The 17,187-nt window shown below is 42.4% G+C and overlaps 1 protein-coding gene across 1 annotated transcript in view; it reads left to right on the forward strand.

Annotated features, from left to right (window-relative positions):
* LOC141155581 (uncharacterized) overlaps positions 1 to 15,983 on the forward strand; it is a 118,242-nt gene extending 102,259 nt beyond the window's left edge. The window contains exon 6 of the mRNA XM_073642451.1: positions 13,601 to 15,983. Within this exon, the coding sequence (XP_073498552.1) occupies positions 13,601 to 13,660 (60 nt within the window). The 3' untranslated portion in view covers positions 13,661 to 15,983. The remainder of the gene's footprint in view (positions 1 to 13,600) is intronic.
* The last annotated feature ends 1,204 nt before the right edge of the window (positions 15,984 to 17,187 follow it).

Consider the following 17,187-nt stretch of genomic DNA (forward strand, 5'->3'; position numbering starts at 1 on the left):
GTGCGAAAATTGGCTTGAAATTAACAAAGTATAGCGCACACAGCAACAGCGGTGCCGTCTAACACGCCGCTGCAGCAGTGAGAAAATGGTGGCGACGGGGATAATGGCTGGGTCTTATAGGGCAAGGACATGTGACATACACTGCCAATGACACATGCCCTTGCTTGTGTGAAAAAAAGAAGTTCGCTCTGTGTGTGCGCTGCTGATAGGCTAACAGATTGCACCTCCCCAATGTAAATGCGGGAAAGAGAAAAAAAATGGAGATCTTCATTATTTCTGCAGAGATCCATCCCCTGCCCCTCCCCCTGCCCCGCTGTACACTCAAACTGCGTATTAACATTAATTTTCAGCATTACTGAGAAAAAATCCAGTTATGATTTTGGTGCACGAACAGTTATCGAACATAACCTCGAACAGCCGAATTTTTTTCAAATTGTTCGTGTTCGCCGAATGGCTCGAACACCGCCCAAAACAGCTCGAATTTGAGATTGGCGAACAGTTCGAGTCGAACACCGCTCATCTCTACTTAGCAGGACCCCCTTCTGTGTGTCCTTTCTCTGGCCTTCTCCCTGCACCTCACACCCAGTGACACTTCTATCCGGTATCCTCGGGCCTTGGCGGGCAACTTGTGTTCCGTCCCCTGGGTCCTATGTGGCTACCTTCTTAGTGAGACTGGTGTGGACTTTGGCCTGCAGTACATGAAATGCTGCAGCCTCCGGTTTCTAGTTGAGCCTTGCTGTTTCTCTGCTATTTAAGGGACCGGTACCCCTTATCTGGCCTGACCCCTCTACCTCCTGGAATCAGCGGGCATACGGGTGGCCTTCTGCACGGCCCATACCCCTAGGGTCCCTTCGGTTCCTGGAGCCTTCCTGCTCCCACTCCTCTCTTCTCTCCTTCATTCCTGGGCCTCCCAGACTAGGCCCGCCTACGGAGCAGAGCTCATGCAGAGCCTCTGCTCCTGTCACTTCTCCTCCTCTGACTGGCTTGCTCTTTCTAAGATGGCTTCCTATTTATACTCTCCCTGTCATGTTCTCCCCTAAGCTGCTTTCTCCACCCACACCCACTACATAGGACCCTCTCGCCAGCTAGGGACCTGGGACTGTGCTCTCCCTTAGGAGCAATCTCGCCTAACCCCACTGCGGGTATGTGTTGGATGCAGGTGTTAGGGTCCCGAGCCATACTCCTTCCTTACCTGAGGGTGAGATACCACACCTCTGGGTGACTGAACCCTCAGGGGCATCACACACTCTTCTGCACAGTTTTGAAATGGCGACAAAGATGTTTAGTGCTGACGACGATGCCATTATCAGCATGACTATTCCGGTGATTTACATGCTGGAGCACACGTTAAACAGAATTCAGAGTCAGGTGGTGGGACAAGAGGAGGTGGAGGAAGTAGAGGAGGAGTCGTAAGTGGAAGGGATAACATCTCCAAGTTCCAGACAGTCGGCAGCACCAAGGCAGCAGCCATGGGAGGGTGGGGGAGAAGGATTAACCAGGGCACATGGTAGCAGCCAAACTGTTGAGGAAGGTGCAGGAGCCGAAGAAGAAGTGGAGGATGAACTGGCGATGGTCATGTAAGATTCATAAGATGAGGGAGACCTTGATCACATTTCTGTTGTGTGAGGTTGGGGGGAGAGGGCAGAGGAAGGAAGCATGATTCTTACCTCACTACCAACACAACAAGGACTTGGTCCTCCTGTCCTCCTGTATGCGCAAGACACATGAGTGCCTTCTTGCTGCACTACCTGCAACATGACCCTTGGATTGTCAGAATTCGAAGTAATCCCGACTACTGGGTTGCCACACTCTTAGATCCCCGGTACAAAAGTAAATTTGCCGAAATAATTCCTGCCATAGAAAGGGATTCACGCATGCAGGAGTATCAGCAGAGGCTGTTGCAGAATCTTACATGTGCTTTTCCACAAAACACCAGGGGTGCACGTAGTGAATCTCACAGTTCTAACTTGCAAACCGTGGGACTGTCGAGTCTTCATCACTCAAACCGTAACAGTAATACAGTATCTGCTGGTAACAGCAATTTTGTGGAATCGTTTCACCACTTTTTTAGACCATCCTTTGCAAGGCCACAGGAGACAAGAAGTCTGACACATAGTCAACGCTTAGAGAGGATGGTACAGGAGTATCTCCAAGTGAACATCGAAGCCATGACTGTGTCACTGGACCCTTGCTCATTTTGGGATTCCAATCTGTAAAAATGTCCGGAGCTCACCACTCACGCCTTGGAGATCTTGTCATGCCCTGCAGCCAGCGTTCTCTCTGAATGTGTGTTCAGCGCTGCTGTTGGTGTGCTGACAGATAAGCACAAGCGGCTGTCCACTGAGAATGTAGACAGACTCACGTTCATAAAGATGAACAAATCATGGATACGCAAGGAATTTTCTACCCCTGTGTCATCCTGGGGAGACTAAAAGCTTGAGGATTTGGTAAAATCTCCTCACCAACCATTTTAAGCAACTCTGGGGCAATTGATGCCACTTAAGTGGTGTCTGTGCCACAATTTTTGGAAAAAATGGAGACTCTTTTTGGAGTCCCCTTGCTGTGTTTTACGTGATGTTGGCATCATCAATTCCGGGTGGGTTGGGTCGCCCCCCCTTTTAACTGTAAGAAACTACATACACTATGGCTTGGGGTAACACAGATGGTTGAGTCTGAAGAGCTGTTTACTCAGAGGTCTGCTCCAAAGCTTCAGTGTCTGCTAGTCAGCGTAGAATTTTTAACTGCATCTAGCCTAGGCAATACTTTGGGAGTAGTAGCGCAGCTGCGAAGCAAGCTGCACCGCCTGTGTATCTAATAAGAATTTTTAAATGCATCTAGCCTAGGCAGACTGTGGGGACCCCCAACAAAACCCAGACGCTCAGCCCCCCTACCGCCCCCCTTTCCTTGACAATACAATAATGTAACTCTTACAACTGGATGGGTGAGGATCAGTCACAGCTTTATTAAATCTTTATACTCATTCCATTAGAAAGGCATTTTATTTCGAAAATAATTCAGCTTATTGCAGCATGCCCTGGGTCTCCACACTGGCAAGTTGGCCAATAAGTGTAACTCTTCCACATGTCCTTTCTATTTCCAGGCCACGGAGGATCCTGCGTACTCCGTCCTGGAGTCCTGACAGGAATATGTCCAGTCCAATATCCATTAAGTGAACACCGTCGGGCCGTATGAGGCCTGCTTTATCTCCTTCCAGTTGTCGGTGTTGTATCGCTACACCGCCTCTGTCTCTTCTAAATTTTGCCATCCGAATATTTGTTACCCGCCTTGTCCGTTTGATGGCCGTGATGTCTTTGCGCACCTTGCCATACCGCTATCGGCACAATCTCTGACCATACTATAGTTAGTTTTGTGAAAAATTCTCTGAAGCGCTTAGTGTCTAGTTTCATTATTGCCATTAGTTATGCGCTCTTGTGATGACCTAGGTCATTTTCCCCGGCCTGTATAACTAAGATGACCGGACCTCTTGCCTCTCTCCCTACCTTGATTACCTCCATTAGTACCTGTGGCCATAGCAGGCCTCTAATACCTCTCCAGTTGAAATATGTGTTATGAAACTCTAATTTCCTCCCGCCTGGGTGGACTTTCGCCCTTTTTTCTGCCCAATATATATACGAGTGGCCTATTACCCACACTTTTGGCTTAGTGTCACCTGTAAAAGAAACAAACCACGTTAGGATAACAAGTCCGGTCTTATGTATCTCGCCAAACACGTAGATCGCCATCTCCCTATCCTCTGAACTTCCGTTTCTGACAGTCCTGCTCTTGCTGCTTCTGTGGCCGCGCCTATGCGAAATGAGTGTGTCCCATAAACTTTGGGGTGGTTCCCTGCCGATGTTATGCATTTATTAATATAATATAGCTTGGAACTGGTATCTTGATAATGGCATTCCATCAATGTGTTATCGGAAGAAATTACTTTGTGATATGATGGTTATATATGTTTTTACTATTGTTACCCGACTCAGTGTACCGTTTGTGGGTTGTAGAAGTACCCAAGTGCCACTGCCCGCTGGAACCGTTTTCGATTGGCGTATGCATAGACGTATTGCATTATTGGCTATGACTACGTCCTGGTGTAATAAGCCTCCACTGGTGATAATTTTGGATTGAGGGACTAATTCGCTTATGCATAGCGCTCGGAAGAAGGCGATCGCAAATGCAGTAGACAGTAGTGTTGCTTCAAATTGTGAGTGTCATGTTAATGGTGTTAGGGATATGATGTGAGAAATCAGTTTTAGTGACACGGGATGGGACGTCTACACTCCTGACTTGGCAAAACCCTTTTCCACCCTTTTATGGATTGTCTGATGATGAATCTCTTTGTCACATCTCCCCAATTCAGTAGTTGGAAGTGAAATGCTACTCCGGTCAGACACCGCTGCGCTGACGCCCCTGATATGCCCCTCATCATTAGCTGGTGGAGAAATTCTATGGTGACTTGTAATCTGGCTTGTTCACATTGGTCAACCCGTCTGCCTGCTACTAGTCGTGTCCAGTCTTCCCATGCCTTACCGTATGCTTGCCACGTCGACGGGGCAACTGACGCTATGATTAATGGCATCAACTATTCGCCACTAGATCCCATAGGGAGGGTGGGCAACTGTTGCCCGATGGGTGGGCATTGGGGAGGAGCTCTGTGAAAATCTGCCAATTGAATTGTGATAAAGCGTTAGCAGCAGCTTTAGACCCCTCAGCATCGTGGCTAGCGCGGACCCATACATTTTGTTTTAGGCACAGGAATGCTAGCCGGCATAGTAGGCCTAGCACTGGGAGAGACGATGATGCCATCTTATTAATGCAGTGCGCTATGCTGGTGTTTTTTGTTATGAAGCGTATATTTTTGTTAGCCAGGCGCGCGCCCCATATTTCTATTGCTACCACTATTGGGAAGAAAAATTATTTTCCGGGCTAGATGCAGGTAAAAATTAGTATTAATTGGAAAGCTGGTGGAGCTTAGTATAGATGGCCTAATAGAATGAGTACCACACACTGCTAATATGCCCAAAATTATTTTACAGGCATGATGCAGCTAAAAATTATTATTAATTTCAAAGCTGGTGGAGCTTGGTATAGATGGCCTAATACAATGAGTACCACACACTACTACTATGCCCAAAATTATTTTTCAGGCAAGATGCAGCTAAAAATTATTATTAATTTCAAAACTGGTGGAACTTGATATAGATGGCCTAATACAATGAGTACCACACACTGCTACTATGCCCAAAATTATTTTCCAGGCAAGATGCAGCTAAAAATTATTAGTAATTTGAAAGCTGGTGGAGCTTAGTATAGATGGCCTAATAGAATGAGTACCACACACTGCTAATATGCCCAAAATTATTTTACAGGCAAGATGCAGCTAAAAATTATTATTAATTTCAAAGCTGGTGGAGCTTGGTATAGATAGCCTAATAGATTGAGTACCACACACTGCTACTATGCCCAAAAGGTTTTACTTGTCTAGGTGCAGTAAAAAATTTGTATTACATACACAGGTGGTGTAGCTTGCAACACAGATAGGCTACTCCACTGACTAACACACACAGCAAGAGGCCCAAAAGGATTTGCTTAGCTAGATTTAGCCAAATGCTGTGAAAAACACTTGCACAGCACTAAAACAGACCTGCCTGGCAAAAAGTGATAGGAACTGATGTAACCTAGCCCTCAAAAGGGCTGGAATTACAACTAGTCACTACTCCCAACCTATCTATTTAAGAGCACAGACCTGCCTGCTAAAAGTGCCAGGAACTGCTGTAACCTAGCCCTCAAAAGGGCTGCAATTACAAACTAGTTCCTACTTCCTAAACCTTTCTGTGTATTTAAGAGAAAATTCGCTTGCAATTCAGTTACACAATATAGCGCTAACAGCAGCAGCGCCATCTAACACTCAGCTGCAGCAGTGAGAAAATGGTGGCGACGGGGAAAATGGTTGGGTCTTATAGGGCAAGGACATGTGACATACACAGCCAATGACAAATGCCCTTGCTTGTGTGAAAAAAAGCAGTTTGCTCCGTGTGTGCGCTGCTGATAGGCTGAAAGACTGCACCTCCCCACTGTAAATGCGGGAAAGAGAAAAAAAATAGAGATCTTCATTATTTCTGCAGAGATCCATCCCATGCCCCTCCCCTCCCCCCCGCCCCGCTGTACACTCAAACTGCGTATTAACATTGATTATCAGCATTACTGTGAAAAAATCCAGTTACAATTTGGGTGCACGAACAGTTATCGAACATAACCTCGAACAGCCGGATTATTCTCAAATCATTCGGGTTCGTCGAACGGCTCGAACACCGCCCAAAACAGCTCGAATTTGAGATTGGCGAACAGTTCGATTCCAGCACCGCTCATCTCTCGTCTTCTTAAGCCACTCTGAACTCCACAGCTCTTCCAAGGGGCATTGAAATGTTGTTTTTAATTACCTTACCTCTAATCTCCATGACTCTTCCAACGGGCATTGCATTTCCTTTTAATTTTAGCCAGCTTTTGCTTTTCAATGCAAACGCGAAAACTAAGGGAGACACACTCCCCAATCATGGGTAGAAGGTTTTTAGTACGCTGTAATCCACGTCTGTTTCAAGGGGCATTGCAGTTCCCCATAATTTTTGGAAAGCCTTCCATTCACTGCTTAGACCAACAGTGCACAGGAGACCCAGTTGCTATAAATGGAAAAAAAGGTTTAGGTAAGGCCCTCTGACCTCCATGTCATTTCCAAGGGGCATTGGAGTGCCTCAAAATTTTTGGTAGGCATTGCACTCACTGTATGCCCTATAACTGTGTAACCAAACTGCTCCTTTTGTTACAGAAACATATCCTACAAGACATGTGTGATTGACTGGCCTGATATTGATGTGAATGGTCCCTGTTCCTCCTGCTCTTTCTCCTTTGCCACTACCTCATCCATCATTTATCACCTGAAGCTTTGTTTTAACGGGAGTCATAGAACTTGGATAGTAGCAGGAAAACATCCAGCAATGCTCGGAGGAGGTAGGATATGCGCCAAAACGCTGACCACCTCAGGCCTAGCCGCTACTACATACATGCGCTTGCATTCCTTGAAAACAAAGCAGATGCTAACTTCTATCATCCTCATCATGCTGCTCACCTTGGCACTCTCAACTCCCCTGATTGAGAAGACAGGGACCACCGGAGGAGTCTGGTTCTCTGGTGGGCTCGTCCAATGCTGCACTAAAGGAGGCCAGTCTAAGAAAAGTGTGTGAGTCGGTAACAGGAGAAATAGGGGCGGCTGGGGACCGTTTATGGACACTCGGCCGCCCCCATGTGGCTGGGGACCGTGTGTGGACACCCGGCCGTGGGGTGGCTTGGGACCGAGTGTGGACACCCGGCCGCGGGGCGGCTTGGGACCGAGTGTGGACACCCGGCCGCCGGGCGGCTGGGGATTGAGTATGGATAAAAGGGCCGCCGACGCAGCCATGATATTGTGGCCGGCGTCTGCCTCCACATGCCTAAAAGGCCCAATTTCAAGTGCAAGCAAGCTAGCAGTATGGTATTGCAGCCAGGGGGTGGGTGGGTTGCAGGTTGCACACTTACGCTTGCATTCCAACAAAACAAAGCAGATGCTAACTACATCATCATGCTCCTCACATTGGCACTCTCAACTCACCTGATGGAGAAGCCAGGGCCCACCGGAGGAGTCTGGTTCTCTGGTGGGCTCGTCCAATGCAGCCCTAAAGTAGGCCGGGCTAAGAAAAGTCTGTGGGGATGTTCTGCGGAGAAATCGGTGTGGCTGGGGACCGTTTATGGACACCTGGCCGCGGGGCGGCTGGGGACCGAGTGTGGACACCCGGCCGCCGGGCGGCTGGGGACTGAGTATGGATACCTCGCTACCGAAGCAGCCATGAGGTAGTGGCCAGCTTCGGCCTCCTCAAAACTAAAAGGCCCCATTTCAAGTGCAAGCTAGCAGTATGGTATTGCAGCCTGGGGGTGGGTGGATGGTTGGCTGCATATTTGCACATGTATTGCAAAGAATGGGGGAGGTACAATTGAACACTGCCCTGGGACAAGGACTTGCACAGGGATAGTTGCAAGTCTGCATCTTCAGATGTGGCACACTTTTAGGCAGTGACCTGGGTATCAGAGATGCTTCCCGGGGTCTTCCCCATGCTGTCCCCATGTCTTTTCAGCACTGTATGCATGTGTCACACAGCACATGGCCAGATAAGGTTGGAAAATGTTAAAATGACATTTCCCGGTGAATTCATTTGTCACAGTTGAAAGCAATACAAAAGTGCAAGAACGCATAAAAAATGCTACTTGTGAATATAGCCCAAGGTGTGGAGGAGTATTTTTGTTTTTAGTTATTTATTTTACCTTATACACAAGTCTTTACCCTGGAAAAGAAATTCCTTAACATATTTCACAGGAAAAAAGTTTCACTTTTGTTTTTGAACGATTTATTATGAGCCTGTAAAAGTGGCTTAATACCTCTGACCACGTTGTTGACAGCAGTGACCTGGGGGTCAGAAATGCTTCCTGGTGCGATCCCCATGCTTTCCCCATGTCATTTGAGCACTGTCACTATCGTTTTGGGCACTTTTTAGGCTTTCTACAGACTGCCAGGGGTGCCGCTGCAAAAATGCTCAGGTCTCCCATAGACTAACATTGGGCTCGTTGCTCGGGTCGAGCACCCGAGTATCACGGCGAGCTCGGCCCGAGCTTCGAGCACCCGAGAATTTTAGTGCTCGCTCAACACTAATGCTTAACTGTGGTTCTGTATGTTATCGTTTATTTTCTCATACTCATAGACTTGAATGGGCGAGTCTCCTCTACTTTTTCCAACAAACACAAAGTCACTAACCTCATGTTCACATTCTTTTTGCTCCTTTTTTTTCTCCAACCAAAACCTGCTCTTTTGGCAGTTAAAACAGTGCGTTCAAAACACCCATTTTTCTGAGCTTTCACAACATTTTTGCTGCGGAATTTTTTTGCAACGTTTTTTGGGTGCAGATTGCATGTGCGCTAGTACCTGTTTATTAAGGTTAGTTTTATCCTTCAAAAATGACAAACGACAAAACGTTTGTTGCGGTTTTTAGCTCTTTCTACGAATGCTGCAAAAAACGCTGAAAGAATTGACATGCTGCAGATTTCACAAACACTGCGGTTGTCAAATTCAGTTAGGAAATATAAAACCAACCGAGTGCAAGAGATTTCAGAAATCTCAAAGCTTTTTCTGCTACTGTACAGAGCAGCTTTTCATTTTCACAAAGAAATGCGGCAAAAAAAAAGTAAAACACTGCAAAAACACAACGTGTGAACAAAACTTTAGGCTGTGTCCCCACGATGAGGTTTTGATGTTTGCATTTTCACTGCATCAAAAATGCTGTGTCTTCCAGTTCTAGCAAAGTGCATGGGATTTATAGAAATCTCATGACCACTATGTTTTTTTCTTAAGGCCACGTTCACACGTTCAGTATTTGGTCAGTATTTTACATCAGTATTTTAAACCAGAACCAGGAGAGGAACAATCAGAGGAAAAGTATAACAGAAACTCGTCACCACTTCTGTATTTATCACCCATTCCTGGTTTTGGCTTACAAATACTAATGTGAAATACTGACCAAATACTGAAGGTGTGAACGTGGCCTAACACTAACAATAATCTACTAACCCTTAGGGCATGTTCGCACAATGTTCTTTTCAGGGGGGTCAATAACGATGTGTACAAGAAACGTTGACATTTTCTTGGAGGTTTTTATTTGTCCCGAAGCGTTTTGTTAACACTATTCTTAGGTGTTTTCTAAAACATTTTTTTTATCCCTTTTATACATTTTTTTATTTAATTTTTTCACATTTTTTTTTAAAATCAATTAACCAAAGAGCAAAGCACTCATGTTTTTTTTTAAAGATGAAAACGTCTTAAAAATGTCAGGATAATATGCATTTCTATGTGCGGATGGTACCCAGATCTGGTGAAGAGGAGACTCTACTCCACACTCTGGTACCATAGAACCTGTTAAAAAAAGAAAATTAAAATAAAAAATAAAGATTATACTCACCTTCCGATGGCCCCCGGCCTCCTCAGCGATGCGTCCGGTCTCTTGTACGGCTTGCGGTAGTGTGAGGACCTGACATGACATCATTTAGTCATGTGACAGGTCACGCGACCGCTGACATCGGCGTCACGTGACCTGTCACATGACTCAATGACGTAATCGCAGGTCCTTCACACCACCGCAACTGATACAATAGACGGGACGCGGCGGAGAAAATACCGGGGGCCATCGGAAGGTAAGTATAATTTTTTTTTTTTTTAACCATTCTTATTCTTATTTTTTAACTATTACTTGGTCACACTATGTAAATCCATGCCGGTTACATGGATTTATATAGTGTGACCAAGTTGTCAAGCACTTTTCCAAGTGATGCTAAAATCGCTTGGAAAAGCGCTTGATAACCCGCATGCAGAAATGCTGCAAAACCGCTAGACAAACGCTTCTACCTGGCGGGAAAAACGCATGTAAAAAACGCATGTGTTTTCCTGCCAGGGAGAAGCAGAAAAAATATGCAGCATTTCTGCATCGTGGGCACATAGCCTGAGGGTATGTGCATACAATGCCTTTTTCAGGTAGTTTCCGCCTGGAACTTGCCTGAATAAGCGCTTAAAAAATGAAAAAAAAAATTGATCATATACAGGTAAAAATTACGCAAAAAAGATATTCACAGAAGACACTCCAGGAAAAACACTGCCGGCTTTTCATCAAGCGTCCTCCTAAAGCAAATAGTACACAGTGTACACAAACCCTCCGTATAAACTCTCCCATCCTAAACCTGGAAGCTATTTAACTGCTTCTTCTAATTTGTTACTGTTTCTAGTAGTAACATGTTCAGACAATGGCAACATCTACTACTTTGCACTGCCACCTAATGGTGAAAATAGTAATTACATTAACATTTATTAATAGCTTCAGTTTGAGAGGAGTAACTAGTTCATGGCCAGAATATGTATATATACATCGAATTCCTTGAAAAAGTTTTCACACCTCTTGAACTTTTCCTCATTTTTTTCACATCACACCCACAAACTTAAATGTATTTTATCAGGATTATATGTGATATACCAACAATAAGTAGAAAATATTTGTGAAGTGTAAATGAAATAACACATGGTTTTCTAATTATTTTACAAACATAAATCTGAAAATTGTGACAATTGCATTCAGCCCCCTGTAGTCTGATACCCCTAAGTAAAAATCCTGAGTGACCAATTGCCTCAAGAAGTCACATAATTTGTAAATTGAGTCCGTCTGTGCATAATTTATTCTCAATATAACTACAGCTGTTCTGTGAAGGCCTCAGAGGTTGGTTTGAGAACATGAATGATCAAACAGCATCATGAAAACCAAAGAACCCACCAGACAGGTCAGGGATAAAGTTGAAGAGAAGAGTAAAGTAGGGTTAGGTCTAAGGTTTATAAAAAAATAGCCCAAGCTCTGAACATCTCACGGAGCACCATCATCCAAAAATGGAAGGAGTATAACACAACTACAAACCTACCAAGTCATGGCCGTCCACCTAAACTGACATTCCACGCAAGGAGAGCACTAATTAGAGAAGCAGCCAAGTGGCCCATGGTCACTGTGAAGGAGCTGCAGAGATCCACAATTGAGGTGGGAGAATCTGTCCACAAGACAACTATTAGTCATAAACTCCACAAATCTGGCCTTTATGGAAGAGTGGCAAGAAGAAAGCCATTTTTAAATCAAGTCATAAGAAGCCCCGTTTGCAGTTTGCAAAAATCCATTTAGGAGACACAGTGAGCATGTGGAAGAAGGTGTCCTGGTCAGATGAGACCAAAGTCAAACTTTTTAAGCTAAATGCTACATGTGGTGGAAAATTAACACTGGACATCACCCTGAAAACACCATCCCCACTGTCACACATGGTGGTGGCAGCATCATGCTGTGGGGAGACTTTTTTCAGCAGGGACAGGGAAGCGCATCAGACTTGATGGGAAGATGGATGGAGCTATATACAGGGCAATCCTGTAGGAAAACCTGTTAGTGGCAGCAAAAGACATGAGACTGGGGTGTAGGTTTTCCTTCCAGCAGGACAATGACCCTAAACATTCTGCCATAGCTACAATATATGGTTTAGATCAAAGCATATTTCTGTGTGTGAACGGCGCAGTCACAGTCCAGACCTAAATGCCATTGTGAATCTGTGACAAGACTTGAAAATTGCTGTTCACAGAAGTCTCCATCCAATCTCACTGAGCGAGAGCGAGTGTTCAAAGAAGAAGGGGCGACAATATCACCTCTAGATGTACAAAGCAGGTAGAGACATAGCACAAAAGACTGGAGGCAGTAATTACTGTGAAAGATACAAAGTATTGACTAAGGGGGCTGAATACAAACGCACCTAATAATTTTCAGATTTATATTTTTTAAATATTAGAAAACCATAAATCATTTCCTTTACACTTCACAAACACTTGCTACTTTGTGTTGGTATCACATACAATCCCAATTTAAATACATTTAATTTAACTGTGTGGGTGGAATATGAAAAAATGTCACAGTATATGAATACTTTTTCAAGATATGTGTGTATATACGTGTATATATATATATATATATATATATATATATAAATATTATTTTTTCTAAGATATCCAATTATAGTTTTGAATATTTCATGAAATTAGGTTTTACTGTATTTTTTAAACTATTTTTTTTACAGAAGATTTTGTCATAAAACCTTATGTTTTTGGGTTGTTATGTTTTCGGTTCTAGTCATCTAGTGCAACTGTTTGCACTGATAGTGGGTGGATTTTTTTAGTTCCTTTTTTTTTGTTTGCATTTTATTTTTTTTAGCTCCCTTAGGGAACTTGAATCTTCCATTGTTCGATCATTTGTTCAATATATTGTAATTCAACTGTATTGCAGTATATAGATTAAATAATAGTCTCCTATGAGAGAAATACACTTCTTTCTCCTCCTGGACTGATCTTTTACTCTCAGTTCATGGATAAAATCTATAAATTCTGTATTCCATGAAGACAGATTTTTCATTACTGAGATAGGAGATGGCAGTTGATGTTTTTAGAATTCTATTAGAGGGAGAAGTAGGAGGAGCTAGAGGAACACACAGACATTCTACTATAAGTTCCATAATACTTTATGAGCACCAACGGTCATCTCCTCTCAGTAATGGGGAAATCTATGTTCACTGAATACAGATTTTACCCATAAATAGAGAATTTTGAGACTGAAAGGTCAGTCCAGGGGGAGAAAAAGGCGGATTGCTCTAATAAGATATAATACAGAATTTCTTATTTTCACATGTACCCCAAAAAATTAAAAGGAGGGTTACTCGTTAAGCTGAAATGAAGACGCTTTGGGTTTGAGGACCCTATATTATTGAGAATATTATTTCAGATAATCTAGAAGCAAGCAAAAAAATTATTTAATGTTAGATTTTCAGACCATCCATCAGTGAGCTGTCCAGTATGTTCAGAATCCAAATACAGGTGGCAAAGAGGCATGTAGGTTTATCAGGTTAGAAAATCCTATGTCTATACTCTTTATATGTTGGATAGTCACTATATTTTCTATTTCAGGCAATACATGCACGAAGAGAAGCCAACAGTAGACATGTCTATGTAGTAAATGGGCCATGATCGGCAAAGCAATCGACTCATCCATGAAAATTATGAAAACTCAAGATTTTAAATAAAAGTTTAAGTGACTTTATGAATTAAGTGGATTCCCAGAACCATCTATGAAGGATAAAAGTGATAATGATGATGTAACACGATGTTCGAAACATAACTATTGAAGGAAAAGTGTCCTACTAGAATACTTGGCCGAGGAGTTGTAAGTTGTTTGGTAAAGTTTGATTAAAAAGTTGCCACTCAGCTTTCATTGTATTGGATAGTCTAGAGGAGATGAATGAACAGATCATGTGACTGCTATGAAAACCGACTAATTTATAGGATTTACATCAAGAGGTTTCTCTAGACTCACCACCATCTTTCCATCCAAGAGAAGGAAGATGCATGGAAAATCCATTACAAAAAATAATGGCTGTATCATATGCCTGGTGCTCTCACGGAAGGCAGTTGTGAGGGTGAATCTCAATAATCTTTTGATGATCAGAAGTTGTTTTTTCTTGGCTTTTTGAACTAGGAGAATTAGTTGGGAATTTTGCCTTATCTCCGCCTCTGGGGACATTATTTAGGAGACTTGTAACTGTGGAGAACATGTTTGAATAAAGCAGTCTGCCATCATTATCCTTCAACTATGTGATTACCACAACTGTCTAGAGGACAATATCTCAAAATGTCTTGGTACTTATAAAGAAAACCCAAAAAGTTGATAACATAAACTTACTGACTATGAAAAACGACATCACTGATAGGAAGTCAATTAGCTGCTGTCTATGTGTGATATTCCTTTTTTATTACTTACTTTTATCTTAAAAAAATTCCCTGTTTTGGCTAACTCCAACTGGTTAAAAGACATTGTTGAAAATAAGATGAACATATGTTGTCCATCTGCTGAGAACCAAAGTGATTGGGTGTGATCTGACAGGAAACCTGGTGTTCAATTTCCATACAATTACACCAAAGGAGAAATGAAGAAATACACAGTACCCGTTCAAAGCAATGTGTTTTCTGTAACATAAAGGACAGGACAGGTCCAACAGAGAAAGAGAAATGGTGATGAGGATCATCTCTCCCAACTTACAAATTCCTACTGGTATACAAAAATAAACATAATAAAGTAGTCAATCAAAATAATGTTAACAAAATCATCTTGGCTGAATGCATATTACATGTTCTCAGGTCTCCATAATTTCCAAAAACATCTGGGTAAAATATACAGCTTTGGAAATATTCACGTTAGTCAATGATTTACAAAAATTAGTTATGTATTTAGAAACTGATGAAATATGCCAATGTCCTACAAATATTTGAAATCTGAATATTTCCATCAATTGTGTAAATTTTGTACATTTTTAAGAAATTCAATATACTTCTAAAATTATTTATCAAATTATCCAACAACAGAGAACTTTATTGTAAAATGTATAAAATAGTTTTTTTTTAATTATTAGAAATATTTGTAAATTCTATTTTTTTTTTATGTTGTTACATTTGCAGAAGAAAAAGTTTACAAATTGTAAAATTAGTGTAAAAGTAAAAAAGAAATATTTTTATTGTTAGTACTTTTTTTTTTTAGTTTTCTTTTAGGAAAACCTTAAAGGCACATCTAAGTCTTAAAAAATTGTGAGCGTTAACTCATAAAAAAAAAGAAAAAAATATAACCAACTGTTGGGGATGACTATACCACTTTCTCTATATTTGTGGCATATCCACTTTCCGCTGTTTCACAAGTCCTCTGCCTCAATGTAACCCTTGGCTCTGCCCTGTCATTCAAACCAGACATACAAGCCCTCACCATCTCTTGCTGCCTCCATCTCAAAAACATTTCCAAATTTCTTCCGCTCTTCAACCCTGAATCTACTAAAATGTTATTACAGACCCTCATCATCTCCTGCCTTGACTACTGCAATATCCTTATCTGGGGCTTTCCAGCTAACATACTCGCACCTGTCCATCCTTAAATCTGCTGCCCACCTCTCTCATCGCTACTCTTCTACCTTGATCCTCTGCAAATCTCTTCATTAGCTTCCAGTATCTCAATGAATCCAGTTCAAACTGCTTACACTAACTTATAAAGCTGTCCATAATCTGTCTTCCCAAGACCTGCTCCTCTCTTCCACTCTCGTATTGCCTTCAAGACTTCTCCCCTATCCTCTGGAATTCTGTGCCCCAACATATCCGATTTTCCAACACATTCAGAACTTTTAGATGTAACCTGAAAACTTTCTCCTTCAAGAAAATCTACAGCCTGCAACAATCTTGCGTACATCTCACCACTACCAGACCTGCAGCAACCTGCCAACCTACTGTCTCCTCCAAAGCCCATGATTGTAAGCCCATGAGGTCAGGACCTACTCCTGCTCTGTTCCAGTTTGTCACTGCTTGTTCACTGTATTGTATATATGTATTTCATATGTAAACCATTTTCACATGTACAGGATCATGGAACCAATGTTGTTTTAAAAATAAATAATAACTCACAGAATATGCTATAAATATATAGTTGATGTGGATCCCACCAATAGGACCTGCATTTATCTTTACCTTTAGGGTATGTTCACACTAGGCGTTTTTTCAGCGTTTTCTTATGAAAAATTTCAGCTGCGATTTACAGTATTAGCAAAGTCTATGAGATTTCAGAAATCTCATGCACACACATTGGTTTTTGTGTCATCATTATTTTTTGCTTTGCATGATTTTTTGCACAATAGAGCATGTCACTTCTTTCAGCGTTTTTTCAGCATTTTTCACCCAATGAAAGTAATGGGTGGTGAAAAAACACTGAAAAAATGCCTAGTGTGAACATAGCTATAAGGTTTTGCTGCATTTTTAGTGAAGAAAAGCAAATACAGAAGTATGTGAAACTCATTTACTTTTGCGATTTTCCCATGTTTACCACCTTGACTTGATCACAAGAGATGGCGGTTCGGATTAGTACAGTTTAATTAAATTAGTGACTAGTGTTGAGCATTCCGATACTGAAATATCGGGTATCGGCCGATATTCGCGGTATCGGAATTCCGATACTTAATTCCGATACTTTTGCAATATCGTATACCGGAATTGGAAGTTCCCATAATGCAATGAGCCAGTTTCATTTTATTCAGCCAATGAGGATTCTAAGAAATGTGAGCACATCCTGTTAGGCATGTAGGCATCTTAACTAATGGCATGGCTGTGATTGGCTGCTGAAATTATGTCATGATGCACTATAAAAGCCGGTGCCGCCATTTTGAGCTCACTCTGCTGTGAATTCAGTTAGGGATAGCACGCTGTTGTTCTGAGGGACAGTTTTAGCTACCTATTTGGTCTATTCTGCTTTACCCAAGCTACTTTATAAATCGCTGTGCCTTGCAGCGCTAGTGCACAGTTCTCTGTGCAGTTCACCGCTGTCTGCAAAGTCTGTGTGTGTGAGTGCAGCTCACCCTGTAGTGCGTGCTTCAGCCACGTCTGGTTGTAGTGCACTCAGTGTGTGTCACTGCCTCATACATTGTCCTTTTTTGCCAATTCATAATTTTTCCTGATATCTCCTATTAGTG

This window comes from Phyllobates terribilis, unplaced genomic scaffold (assembly GCF_046119375.1).
Source record: "Phyllobates terribilis strain yellow unplaced genomic scaffold, ASM4611937v1 Scaffold_7__3_contigs__length_470593459, whole genome shotgun sequence".
Taxonomy (NCBI): domain Eukaryota; kingdom Metazoa; phylum Chordata; class Amphibia; order Anura; family Dendrobatidae; genus Phyllobates; species Phyllobates terribilis.